At 37.5% G+C, this 14,944-nt stretch overlaps 1 protein-coding gene across 1 annotated transcript in view; it reads left to right on the top strand.

Moving 5' to 3' along the window:
* The first annotated feature begins 8,738 nt into the window (after positions 1–8,738).
* The window catches only part of CDH23 (cadherin related 23), a 469,716-nt gene continuing 463,510 nt past the window's right edge, over positions 8,739–14,944 (top strand). Inside the window, exons 1-3 of the mRNA XM_088144253.1 lie at positions 8,739–8,756; positions 9,392–9,537; positions 12,685–12,764. Of these exons, the coding sequence (XP_088000379.1) occupies positions 8,739–8,756; positions 9,392–9,537; positions 12,685–12,764 (244 nt within the window). The remainder of the gene's footprint in view (positions 8,757–9,391; positions 9,538–12,684; positions 12,765–14,944) is intronic.

Here is a 14,944-nt window from a genome sequence, read left to right as displayed (position 1 = left end):
GAAAGATTAATGTCTACCATATCCTGAAAAAATGCCCTTTTTGTCATTATAATGTTTTATGATAGGATCTGTTTTGCAAGATTTCTTTTGGCAATGCTAGGGTAATGCTGCATCCCCTTTAAAACTGCCCCACAAGTAATTATGGGGCTTCTCACTTTGCCCACATAACAGCTCTGCTCTGTGAGGTGCATTAGCTATCAGTGGTCTTCTGGGTGCAATTCAAGGTGTGGCTTGTTACCTCTTGTGAAGAAATGTGGACTTGGCCTCGGGGAAGAAGTGAGCAAACCTTTAAGATGGGGCAGAGAGAAACTCTGAGAGACTTCTAAGATTCTGTTTTCTACTCAGTAGTAAAGAACATTCCCAGAATCCCTGTCAGGTCTGTTTGTTGAACTGGCCTACCTCAAAGGGCTGACAGTCATGTACTATTTTAGTAATTCTCTTGTTTTTTAAGCTCTTACTTGCTCAGTGTTTTAACTCTATTGTATACACTGCCTAGAGTCACTCTGTGATTGAGATGGCATACAAGTCAACCAATAAAATAGAAAAGGAAAGGAAAATGAAAAATACTCTAGGCAAATCAGGGGTGTTCTGCTTTTCCATATTATTTCCTGTGTAAGATAATTTAGAACAGGGGTAGAGACTTGTAGAAGGAAAGCTTTGTTGTGGCCAGCTTGAGTTCTTCTTTCTCTTTGTTTTCTCTTCTGGGACTTTAAGGAAGCATGATAAGTGCTGGACCACACCCGGTTTCCAATTATAAAAGGAAAATGATGAAAGCACCAGAGTGTGGGAGGGAGGTTTGTGTTGTATGGGAGAGGAAGAATTTGCAGCTGAGGGAGTGGAGTAGCCAGAGAAACAGTGCCCAGCAGAGATGCTGACAGCCACAGCCAGCCAGCAGCTGGTAAAGCACCCTCCTTTTTTCACCCCGGCACAGACTGAGAAACTGCAAAGCCAATGCTTCGGTAACAGTTCAGAACAGCAGCTGATAGCAACAGAAGCCAACTAACTTGAAGGTGGCTGAACAGGGGCCGATGGATTTGTTATAAGTTCAGGCAATGAAGGAGAACAGAACTGTTCATAGGATTGTTTAGGAATTAGATAAAGGCATAGACATTAATAGTATAATATAGCATAGGTTTAGTGATAGGTGTTAAGGTAAAGTTAAAGAAAATAAGTTTGTTACATTTATATAATAAAAGCCTCCCCAGAAACACAAGGAAGGTAACAACAATCTCTTTGTTGATGCTCTGTGCCATTGCTCAAAAGGACCCTCTCACAAGACCAACCTAGTATGTGCACTTAAAAATTATCAGATTAAATTGTAAAACTCTAAAAAGATGGATAGCCCAGTGAAAGCCTCAACTCAGTAAGTGGCAACTGTAGAAAAAACGCAAATGTTGTGCCCGTTTGGAAATAAGAGGGTTTTATAATGAATTAATGAAGATTTTTAATGCTGCTAGATCTGGCATATCACGGAGCGTTCTGGCCACTCCAGCTCCAAATGGATGAGGCAGAGTTGCAAAAACCTTTGGGTGAACTGGCTCAAACCCTTCATAGTTAGAGATCTTCCAGATTTCTGGATGGGTAGGAGACTTTCTCAATCATTGTGTCTCACATTTGGAATTCACAGTACATGGAAGCTCATCTCACATCAACTTTAGAAAAGGACTGGTCAGTGGTGTTATGATTAGTTTGATTAATCCAAGTGCCTATCATATTTATTAGTTTTAGTGGCCCTTTTTATCTTTTTAATGTCTCATATGTTTGTATTGAAACAGTTTTTTATGGTTCAGGAAGGAACAACTATATGACCAGAGGATTGAAATACTTTCCCTGCAAGGAAAAGGTTTAGAGGCTTATAGGTTTTGCAAAAATATAAACAGAGAAGAGCCACAGCTGTGCTGGCTGGGGAATTCTAGGATTTGAATCCAAACACAGCTGGGGGAATACCAGATTTGAGGAAGCTGTAATAGAAGTTTATATTGTTTGTGATGTTGTATCACCAAAGAGAAAAACTATATACTCTTCCGCTTATAATATTAAAACCATAGAGTCATCCACTGAAATAAATTAGCAGTATATGAGGAGGGGGCATCCTCTAACTAACCTTGGTTGATTCTGAAAAAGTGGGGTCCGATAATATTGAGATTGGAAACCTCCAAGAAATCCCAGGGCTGGGAGGTGAGAAAGGATCATAAAGAAGACTAGCTAATCATTGTTGCCATGAAAACTACACAGAGGTATCTATGGAGTCATCAGGAGCAGATAGTCATCTGGGTCAAAAATGGTACTTAGTGTTCATTAATGGCTCCTCATCAGACTGGAAAGAGATAATGAGTGGGATGGCACAAAGTTCAATTCTAAGTCCTCTGTTCTTCAGTATTTTTATTAGTGACTTAGGTGAAGAGGTGAATATTTACCAGATGAGCCAAAATTGGGTGGGATAACTAACATCCTAGAAGACAAAAATAAAATCCAAAATTACAGATGAAAGAAAAGAGCTGAAGGTCACAAAACAAAATTTAACAAATGCAAGTCATTTTAGTATTATATATAGTTTTATATAATAATATACCAATTACATAGATTTACATAGCCGACCTATTTATAATCTTAACGTTATTGGTATTATGTTTATATATTTGTCATAGCACCTGCAATTTTAGTTATTCTTATAGTATGTAAATAAACTAGTGGCACAATGAGATGGCTTTAATTTTAGTACTGAAAGTAACTTTTGTTGGTCAGTGACTGAAATAAAGGACGATCTGATCTAAATGCAGTATTATTTACTTAGGAAATAAAAAATGAATGGTAATTGTGTGAAAAAATCTTGTCATACTTGTTTACTAAAAATGAAAATTAATCAGAAGTATGATTCGAGGTATGATGCAGTGGCATCAAGAGAAACATAGTTATTCACGGAGAGAAATCATACCACTTTATTCCGTATTATGTTCAGTTCTCGGCAATGCCCTGTAAGAAGGATTCAGACGAAGTAGAGCAGGTACAGAAGAAAAGCAGCAGAACAATCAAGACACTAAAAACTAAGTCCTCTGAAGCGAGATTGAAGAAGAAATGACTGAAAGGAGATATAGCAATTTCAGGTACCTGAAAGGATGTCACACAGTAGAATGCCAAGAACAGTTTTCTATCATCCCAAGAGCACAATAAGTATTAGGTTACAGGAGGTAGATTCCAAATAAATGTAAAAGAATCCTAAACTAAGAATGGTGCCGCCCCTTTACTGGAAGTGTTCAGATAAAGGCTGTAAAGCTATCTGTCATGGTTGCTTTGATCTGAATTCCTACATGAAGAGGGGGCTGGATTTAACAGCCTAAATGACCCCCTTCCAGCTCTGTTCTTTTTTTCAGGTTAAATAATTCAGCTGTTTTCAGGTTCCTTACAGAACTGTTTTTTTCCAGACCCCACACCATCCTTGTGGCCCTTGTACGGACAGGTTCCAGTTTGTTAATACCAATTTGTGTGGCTGAATAGGAGAGAAAAATACTGTTTTCAATTTCATATAATTACTGCAGGTACAGTGGTGCCCCCAGGGTTGATATTGCACACTCCAAAGATAGATTATTGGCCTTCTCCAATGAAATTGTGCTTCAAAAATTATGAATAGCCGTTTTTGAATCTGCATATTGAAATTAAAAAATTATGTTCGATTCTATGCCTTCAGTCACATAGATCTTCCCCAACAGGGTTCTTTAGCTCTTTATCACTGCTAAAACTGAGCCAATACACCTTGCTGCTGGTCATCCTGTTTCTCTCTTTCTTTCCACCTTTCCCACCATTATTGCCTTCTTGAGATAGCTTAGATCTTTGTGTAATGTGTCCAAAATATGATAATTTGAGCCTGGTCATTTCTTGAGCAAGAACTCATTGATTGATTGTTCTATGATCCATTTGTTTGTGTTTTTGGGTATTCTCAACACCAAAATTCGAAAGCATCAGTACTTTTTCTATCCTGATTTTTTTAAAGTCTGGCTTTCACTTCCATAGAGTGTCACAGGGAAATTCACTGTCTGCACAATTCTGAACTTTGTAGTTATAGACACATCCCAACAACTTGAATATCTTTTTCCAAACCCTTTATTGCTGCTCTACAAAATGCTAGTCTGTGGCATGTTTCTTGACTGCTCATTCCTTTACTGCTGATGGTTGATCCTAAAAGGCAGAAGATATCCACCCCTTCAATATCATTGTCATTTATAAGGCTGATTGCTGTACCTGTTGTCATATCGTTCAGTCTTCTTTATATCTTAGTCCCATTTTTTTTCACTGTCTCTTTTGACTTTCATGACTATAGCTTCCAGATCATTTGTGTTTTCAGCTATCAGAGTAGTCTCGTCAGCATATTTCATATTATTGATATTTCTTCCTCCAATTTTAAAACCATGCCTATCTTCTTCCAATTCAGCTCCCCTCAATATATATTTGCTTTAAAAATGTGGGCCAAAGTGTGCCCCAAATACAGTTCTATTATTTCATCTTACAGCTTAAATGAGACTGGAATTTGAACCTGGTTGGCTTCTCTATTCTATGAGATTGTAATTGGTAATTAGGAGAAGAGTGGTCCAGTACTACTGCTACAATAGCAGCAAATTGTCTCTGCTTATCCCATGTCTCTCAGTCTCTCAGCTTTGGAAGTGACAACACTAGCCAACCCTACCTGATCTTGAAAAGGTTGGACCAGTTAGCACTTTGCTTGGAGATCACCAGAACATCCCCAGACTGAAGGCAACAAACATCCTTCTGAATTGTTGCCAATAGCAACAACAACATGTGTTTGTCTGTGTAGTCAGTAGGAACAGAACACAAATTGAAAGGTCTATACTCCTGTCAAATTTTTCTTTTAATGCCTCATATAAGAGCTGAACATAAGTAAGATGTTAAGTTTTTTGCCATGTACTTTAAACAGATTTCACATTACCAGCCCAGTAGGTTTTAATATATGCCCTGTAATATATAGCACCCCTGTCTCAGCTATAAAGTGTCTGTCTTCAACTGGGATGCTTAAAAATTCATGCCATTCTGGCAGCCAGTTAAAGGAGACTTTTTTTCCCTCTTACTCTTGTGTTGATCCTTCCGATATAGTCATTTGCTGAGCAGGGGGAGAAAACAATTAATTAAAGTTAGTAACAATGTGTTGAAAAGATCAGCAGCAGCTGCCTAAAAACGACCTGGCAAGACTTTCACGTGGTGGTGTTAACATCTAGTACTAGTCAATTCCCAGGTGTGTGTAAGAACCATCTTCCAAGCTTTAACACCTCAGTTGGGTAGTTTTTAAAAAGATTTTCTAAACTTCTTAAAAAGGTGTTCCAACTTTTAATTTGAGGAGCTGGTTGTTAGCTGAAGAGGGTAAAGAATGAAACGTGGCTTAGAAAGGAAGGGGGCTGAGTTTGACTGCGCCATGGAGCGCTGTATTCTCTCTATTACTTTCAGCAGCTTTCCAGGAGTTCATACAGCCCTTATTGCAAATTCTGTGGATTCACTGTTTCAGTTGCAGAACATCTGCTGTGCAAGTGAGCTACGGCTTCCTTATCCTTTTCAGACTTCTTGTATCTGAGAGGGTTGGAGATCAGTGACGCCTAAGCTCAGCCACTTTGCCTTAATAGTTGGCACTGAGTTGCACATGTCATAATTTTGCAATTTATGCAGATGGTTACAATTTTAATACAGACTTTATACTAATCCAGTTCCTTCTACAGAATCAAGATTTGATTTAAAACTGGCTGCCCACCGCAACCTTGTTATTCAAAATGAATTCCTTTTTATTCAAAGTTCTGATTTTTAAGGGTTGGGGGAATGCAGAGAGCCAGGGCCCAGCAAGCAGCTAAGATGTCCAGGCAGCCGGTAATTATAATTGGCAGGTGCTCTAAGCTAAGATTTTAAAAATGAACATGTCACAGAAATGCACTGTTCTTTTGGTTTATAAATAATCCCCCATAGTGTATTAACTTTCCATGACTCTAATCTGCATTTTAATATTGTTTGTTTTGAACTCAGGGGGAAAAAACCCAGTTTGTGTGATAATTGGATCTTCCGTAAAAGTAACTGGCATGACTTAGAGCAGCCCCAGGAGGATGCCTGAAACGTTCGGTTACTTTTTCTCCTGGAGTAAAGTTCAGTTTAAATATAGCGTGATCAAATATTTGAATGGAGACGTATCTATGGTGATCATCTTCATGGCCAGCTTTCCAATTAATCAATCAATCAATCACCCAGCTTTAATATTCTTGAAACATCCTACCATTCATTTGTAGGAGGTTCAGGTCAAACATTCTTCTCCTGTCATGCATGCTGGGAAACATGGCTACTTCAGGCTTTGATCCAATCAGGCAAAAAGTATCTGAAGAAAAGTCCTGTATTCATATAGCCTGGAGAATTGGCTCCCATCAACTCTCACTGGAGCAAACCCTGAGGCAAAGCAGACATTATTCCAAATGGAATTAGGTTTACTTGGGTGCTAGATATCTTTATTGTAAGGAACTCGTGAAAATGGTATGCATAATAAAAACAGAAGACTGTGGCTGAATCTCGGAATCAGTATTTTTATATCCGTGACTTGAACTACAAGTTCATATGGATATAGTCAGCTGCCATGTTTATTGGGAAAAATAGATGTAAGTCCTGTAGATAACATACCCTCAAGTGCCAGCATAATGTAAGGCTAAGGCACATTGGTTGGTGTTTCTTAATCAGATTAATTCCTGATTCCACATCCTAGTAAGCTATCTTGATTGATCCACCTGTTATAAAATGAAAATGAATAACTTTTTTTGGTGAGAAGATGCATAGACCTGATAAGAAGCCAATTCTGTGTATATGAAGTAGGTGAGAGAGACAGACAGACAGACAGAAAGAATTTGGACAAGACCAGCTTATTTCTTAGTCTTCTAATTCTAAAAAAAGTCTTACTACTGTATTATGTGTTTTGTTTGTTTTAACGCCACTGTGATAATGGGTATTATAATTGGCAACAATTAGAAGTATCTTAACAATGCCAGTTTTAGAAATGGCCTTATCTGGATTGTTACCAAAGCTGCATCAGTTGTGCAAGTCACTGGGTGAATCAAGACCACAATTAAATTCAATAATTATACAATTACACCATTAGTGGTGCCACACTTGAGCCTTTGTGACAACTTTCCTTAGTATGTTTGGAACTCCAGTTGGGAGGAGATTTTCTGTAAAGTGTTGTGCAGAACATTGATGAAGTGGTGAGAGTGCAAAAGGAAGTGAAGCTCAACTTCAAGTGTTCCTAAAGAAGTGTTCTTCTAAAATTACCTAGAGCTCTGAGGTTCTACTGAAGAATATTGTATTGTTTCCCTCTAGTGTCTTATTCAAGCAACTGCATAATTCAGTTAAAATTTAGGTCACCTAGGTACTCAGTATTTCAGATAAGAATGGAAATAGTTGTGATTTTTATCAGTTGAAATTTATTTTTCCAAAGTGGAGAATTCACATATATCCCCAGCAGCTTTTAGGAGCATCCTTACTGCAACCAAATATTATCCTATACCTGATAAATCCCAATTTGCATATCTAAACACACTCCATATGATAGTACATCTTATACATATGAGAGTCTGAATCTGCCACTTGTATTTCTTCTGCCTCATCCCATGATTGCTATTGTTGTTGTTATTGTTATTTAACCAAGCTGTCAGTTCCTGAAACTCAAAACCTGGCAACAATTTCGTATAGCTCCAGTTGGCAGAATAAAGGTATTTGGACTTTTTTCCCCACTAAAAAGATAGAACTGTTTCTAAACCAAATAAAAAAGGGCATACATTTGTTGACTGGAACACTTCATCCAAGATAAATTGTGTTGGTTCTAATTTTTAGTAACAGTAATAGTAGTTTTTCTTTTCCTTCTCCTCCTCCTTTGAACTGAATCTATGTAGCCCATTTTTTAATTTGGAAAATAAATCCCACTACTTTTGCTGTGCCTTATCAACTAGCAAACATGTAAGATTGCCACCTTAGAGGCTACAGAACCTTATAGTTTTATTTGATGAATATCACACTACAGTAAAGCTATAATGATCATTTGTGTTTGGCAACACTCTCCTGGTGTTACAGGCGCATCAATAATTGATATCTCAGCTGTTGGTGACTATTGCTAGAATAGATCAATTTGTCATGAGTTGCCTAGTGCTTTCTAGGAAACAGAACTGCTTTAGAAATCTGAGTACCGAGGGGGAGAATGCAGGAATGAAGATGATTTGTTCTCAAACATGCCCATTTACCTGGCATTCAGGGACCAAGTAGATAGCCTTTATTCTCAAAATAGCACTATTCAAAAAAGCTAAAGGGCTCTTCTGTCACAAACTCCCTTCCCCCCAAACATATATACTGTAGGGGTGTTACGGAGTTTCTGTGAAATTTCATGAACTAGGAACTTCCATTTTTTGAAGCCCTGCTGTGTCACTGTTTTTGTTTATGTACAATTGCTGTATGGATGCATATTAAAGATATAGCACAGTATCTGCTATGGTTATTCCACAACCAGGTATAGTGAGAAAAGAGGTGTTTGAAAGATCATGTCTATATCCAGTATTATTCAGTGTAACCTCAGGGCTTTAAGTTTAAAAAAGTCATTTTTTGTGATCAAGAAAATGGAACTCCCATAGAGAAAGTTTTATTTTCCCTTTTCCATTGCTTCTAATTCCCAAGGCACCCAACTGTTAATGCACACTCACTCCCTTTCTTATCAGATAACTTCTATGGGTGGTTCTGTGTTGGTTAGTAAACTGTTTTGTTTTCAACTTCTGTATAGTCCAGTAAAATCTGGGAAAAAAATATTTTCCACTGCCTTCTATATCTATGGAACTCCTAGGCCTGATATATTTCTAGTGGGTATAAACATTAGAGACACTTATTCAGGGCCATGAAACCTTTACCCAGTGGAGATTTCTGCCACATCAGAAGACATTTAAATATAAATATCGCTTCAGTGCTGGGTGCTGCCAAGAAGGTTACATGGACAGCAGTTTCTGACTCAAAGCTCTTGGCTCTTAAATTGAACTTAATCCATTTTTGGAATTTCCAACACTTCTGAAAAATACATTAAAAAACGTAATTGCACTTTTGTATGACAATAAATATGGTTCTAAATCTTGAAACATATTAACTTGTGAGAAACAAAGGAAGACACATGTATTGCTGGAAAGAACACGATGCTGCTAAATTTATACTGCCTGGAGAGAAGCTTCCATCTGTCTGCCTTCCTCAGGCATAACTTTTGCACTTATGTTCACAGGCATAACTTTTTACACAACATGCACCTTTCCAAAACATTATCTTCCAGTGAGCTTTGTTTATTGAATGACATGTCAAAAAGATTTCAACTTTGCCACTTTTTTTTTCTTTTCCAAAGCCAAGATATAACAACAGAGAAGATGTTTATATACCAGTAATATACCTTCTAAGGAAGTTGGAAGGGAAAATATATTTAATTCTCAATTATCCAAGCCTAAAGTCATCCTTTTTTAGAATCCTTTATTTATTTAAAATGTTATGCCTTTGGGGAAGAGAATGCAGCTCTCTCTCCCAAAGGCACAATATTTTAAATAAATAAAATAATTTATGAATGAAAGTTTTAAAGGAATGAAAGTTTTAAAATTTCAGAGGTTATAAAGTGAAGTAGATGCTACAGAGACAAATTAAAATAAAAGTATTTCCATATTCTGTGTTTGCTGTTTGGAACATAATTAGAAAACTTAGAACTCTTCTTTGAAAGCATAGATCCATGCTTCCTATGACATTTATACCAGGCGCTGATATGCAGGTTATAGACCATTCAGTAGAATTGGAATTAAATATGAGCTGAACACTCTTTCAATCCCTTATCTTTCCTTCAGAAGCAAAATATATCCTTCAAAATATTCCTGTAAGGTAAATTATAGTAGATGGTGATTGTCTCAAAATCACCCAGTGAATTTTCATGGCAGATGGGGGTAATTAAACATGGGTATCTCTGATCCTATTCCAATATTTTATGTAGTAGAGGTAGTCCTTGCTTAACAATGGTAATTGGGACAGGGATTTCTGTTGCTAAGTGATGCAGTTGTAAAATGTGATGTCATGTGACCACACCGCTTAGTGATGGCAATTATGGCAGTCCCCAGTTACTGTTGTTAAGCGAATCACTACAGGTGTTAACCATGACCATGACTTCCAACTTCCTGCTGGCTTTCCCATTTGACCTTGCTTGTGGGAAGCTGGCAGGGAAGGTCACAAATCGTGATCACATGACCACAGGATGGTGCGATGATCAGAAATCTGGGCTGGTTGCTGAGCACCTGGATTGTGATCATGTGTTCTTGGGGCACTGTGATGGCTGGAACTTCAAGGGCCAGTCATAAGTACCACCCAACACTGTCATAAGTTCAAATAGTTGCTGAAAGAGTGGACCGAGGACCACCTGTATATTACTCTGTAAATCTTCAATACAACTCATTTATTTTGTGTTTGTGATCCTGTGCATATTTATTCAGAATTCCCCTTGTTCAAGGAAGTTTGCTTCAAAATAATTATTAATAGGAATACAGGTAGTCCTCAACTTATGACCACAACTGGGCCCAGAACTTCCATCACTAAGCAATGCAGTTGTTAAGTGAATCATGCCTAATTTTACAACCTTTTTCACCATGGTCGTTAAGTGAACCACATGGTCATTAAGCAAATCCGCCTCCCTGCATTGACTTTGCTTGTTGGAAGCCCCCTGGGAAGGTCACAAATGACAATCATATAACCCTGGGATGCTGTAGCCATCATAAATACATGCCAGTTACCAAGCGCCTGAATTTTGATCACATGACCATGGAGACGCTGCAATGGTTGTAAGTGTGAGGACTGGTTGTAAGTCACTTTTTTCAGCACTGTTGTAACTTCAAATGGTCATTAAACAAATGGTTTTAAGTCGAGGACTACCTGTAACCTCCTTACCACAAATAAAAAGATTTTATGAGTAGATAAGGGAATTCTATTCCCAGCACCTCAGGTATGAGAGATTCATTCATGGAGGTGGCACGAATGGATTTCCAAGAAGAAAGACCACACAACATTGACTAGTTTTGTGAACTGCCAGTTGATTTCGATGGTTAATATATGTATTTCACAATACACTGTCAAATAACCCTTTCATTATGCTGCTGTCCAGTAAGCTTTCAGTTATTCTGTTGGTAGTTTGCATTAAGAACTGGCACCTGCTTTATAGGTAAGCTAGTGGCCAGATTCTGTAGAATTAAGATGCAAAATATTTCTGACAGGCCAATTAAATACCCTATTTTTCTTGTTCAATAAAGTCTGGCAGCTAAAGTGGATCTCTTAATAAGACACAGCGCTGGCATCTCTAACACTGGCTGGCAACCAAAGTAAACCCATCTGTCATGTGTGAATTCAAACCTGTACAGGAAATTACTTTAGCTACCACCACTATTGTAACTGCTGCATTTTTTCTTGTTTACTTCGTATTCTATACGGGCCATTCATTCTTTATGGTATGAGTTATCTCTGGATTTGTTTGTTTTTTCTTCTGATCAGCCATATGTTGATTTGTGTGGCTTATGGAAAACTATCACAGTTTTTTATGACAGACAGACAGACACAGAAACTTTGTTTTGGTTGTTGACCAGTAACAATTTCTTAAGTTTAGAATGGTAATAAAGGAGATGTGCTTTCTACGATTGTAGCATGATTGTGATAAAGAAACTTCTCAGCCATGGAGGTGGTGGTAGCAGTGGTAATAGATAATAATATCAGAGAATCAAGGCTGTCTTTCTCTAACTGTTTGCTGTAAACCCTCTCTGAATAAATAAGCTATATTACAAAGGGGCTGGCAGTTCAAGAACCAGTCATACATATATTTATTTACTCATATTAGCTAAGTAGTGGGGTTTGTTATTAGAAACAAGAGAAAGGGAGACTGGTGGAATCAAGAGTGTCTAGACCAGTGTTTCTCAACCTTGACAACTTGAAGACGTGTGGACTTCAACTCCCAGAGTTCCCCAGCCAGCAAGAAAAATAAGTTTTTTTTTTAAATTGTTTCAGGGAAAGATCAGTATATTATAGCAGCAGCAGCTGGCTATATGATGGGTGTGTTGATAGTAATCCTTACTTTTAAAAGGTGGGATATAAATGCAACAATGAATAAATACTAAGCCCTTGTGAGCCAGCCTCTTAATGCTACCCTCACGATAGTAGTGAAGTTCTACTGTGAAATAGATCCCTCAATATACATTCTGAATCCTAGGAAAATAGAGTGAATCTCTATAACCTTGAAGAAAGGGGTGTGCATTTTGTCAGAGAGATGAGAAAAATGTGTATGTTTATTAATTTATTCCCTTCCTCTAGTTCTATGGAAAAATCTCTATTTATTCACTTGGGTACAAATGCCCCATCGGGCATCTTCCTTATTGTGGTTGCCTCGCTCTCTTTTTGGACTTGTAGCCACAGAGATCCAAGAGTGGCTACTTTTCCCTTTGGCACAGAACCCATTCACACTGCCTGAGTCAACCAAAGAATGAATAGATGGTCTTCATTGCTTCATCTGGCTGTTCCACTGAATCATGGAAACCACTCAGTGCCAACCCATCTATTTGTCACTTTTCTTAATATATACCTGGCTTCACAATTATGAATAAAAATTTTATACTTCTCAATTTTTCCAGGCCTGAGCAATCGATTGCCATACTTCATAAATTATTTCTTCGACACTTACTTGTTGATCAATGAAGACACTCCGGTGGGTAAGTATATTAAGATTTGTGTTTAATTTCAAAGGAATGCCAGTTAAGCTGCCGTTTCTCTTCTTTGGATTGTATGCTGTGTGTTTTAACAGTGATTTATATTGTTTTATTTTAAAACTTTCTTTGCCCCTCAGGATTGCTTTGACAACAGCGGTGGACATATAAATCTAAATAAATAAACAAAAAATAGTCACCTGCTAAAACATTACAGATTCAGTATTTCAGGCTGTTTTCAGAGGCTGATTAACTTGAAACCCCTGAAGCTGGCAGAAATTAAACTAAATGCAGAGACAAAAGAATTGCATGGAGAATGTGTTTGTGTACCATGATGCTTGTACATAGGTCTGCTCGGTGATTCAGTCCCTCTTTATAAGATTGGGAGGAAGTGCTTATAAGCTTCCAAACAGTAATCTAGATTTCCCCCGTTCTCTTGGATTACTGTTTCATGCTCTGTTTTCATTGTTGTTGCTGAGTAGTAGTTTGACTAGAAGAATATCCAGGGTTTAAAAAGGGGAAGACATTGCAATATCCATGGCTTTTTGCAGCTGTTTGGTATCTCCTCCTGCCCACAAAATCAAAGCTTTAGCCTTTTAATAAAACTTGTTCATTTGAAACAATGCTACCATAGACTAAAATTGTGTTTTTGGCTGCCACAGAGGGTGGGAGTTCATGGTGTTCTTGTTTTGGGGATTTTACTTTGTAAGCTGCCCGGAGTCACTGTGTGTGAGTTGGGCGGCCATATACATTTGTTAAATAAGTAAATAATAAATAAAATAAACATGGTTCTCCTTCTACCATGTGTGTAAATGAATACCACTTAAGTGTTTTGTTTTTTATTAGTCAATAATCTATTCTTGGGCCCAAAGGACTGCATATACTGTTGGTTGAGTCTCTCATTCCTCACTTTTTAAGGGTTAAGAATCTCAGAATTAGCAACTGAAAGTATTCTTGGACTGCAAATACAACTGAAGTCATCTGTATCCTCACCTATGCACTGCCTAGCGATCTATCGTTTACCAGGTCACCCAGATCTTTGGAGTCTAAAGCCAGGAATTCCCAAGAAAAAAATAATAGTCAAACCTCTGGATTAAAATTCTAATGTCTTTCATTTTGTTTATGAAAATCATAACACTATGTTGTGGGACTTGATTCATTTTAACAGTTGTACCAAAGAGAAGGTTGGGCTAAGAAACTTGCAGTGAGTTTAAAATTATGAAATAAAAACCTTCAATCCATCCTGCCTCAGCTATCAGTGACCTGACTGAGAGCAAAGAATGATGGATGTGCTTTTAATTGTACCTTTGGCCAAAATATGTCAGAGCTTAATTGACAGATGTAGCTTCTATTTCTTTATTTTGTCGGTGATCAGTTTTAGTCAATGCAGAAATCGATTGGGCCTTTTCTCAGCCTTTTTCCAAACTCTCAGTCCATTGAACCTGATCTTCAATCAGGGTGTCGGGATGGTTTGTCTTTGAATTGATTGTAAGACCTATTTATGTGCACCCACATAGTTTAAACATGATAGGCTGTTTTCCTTGTTTAAGCTAATAATTCTTATTTTACAAGAGCCCCAATAACAGAACAGTCTTAATTCCCTTCCCTTCTTAAAATTTGTACGCTGTCCTTAAAAAGCAGGCTTTTCCTGGACATTTTCTAGACTGTGTCTTTTGTCTCCTTGAGTTCATACCAAGCAGAGTTCATATCACTGCTAGTTCCTCCATTTTCATTAAACTGAAATAAAGCTTGGCAGATCTTTTTATGAAAAGATTAAAGTTAATCTGATAAGCAGTAACAGGTTTATAAAATTCCAGCAGTTCTCAGATCTTTAAAGAAAGCTTTGTATCTTATTAGAATTAGAATACATATGACCTATATTTTCTCCAAGTATTATTGTTTGCAATGTATGGATGGGTCTTGATGTTAGACATCTAACTATTAGCTGTTTTGGATATTAGTTGGCAGTACCTTTACGGGCTAGAAAAGCCGATGGTGGAACAACACCTAAGAGAATGAGCTATCTTTGATTTGATTGGTTAGGAAAGACTTAGTTGAGGAAATGAAACTAGCAGGTAGTTGGGGGAAAGCGACCATGTAATGCTGGAATTCATGATTTTAAAGTAATGTAAAGCTAGTTATTGATGAACAGTATCTTAAAATGGATTTTAATAAACTCAGAGCAA

Source organism: Python bivittatus, unplaced genomic scaffold (assembly GCF_059951505.1).
Source record: "Python bivittatus isolate LINGU-HERP-01145 unplaced genomic scaffold, Pbiv_v1 ctg000400_np1212, whole genome shotgun sequence".
Taxonomy (NCBI): Eukaryota; Metazoa; Chordata; class Lepidosauria; order Squamata; family Pythonidae; genus Python; species Python bivittatus.
Note: the sequence above shows the minus strand (reverse complement) of the source record. Positions and strands in the feature narration are given on the sequence as shown.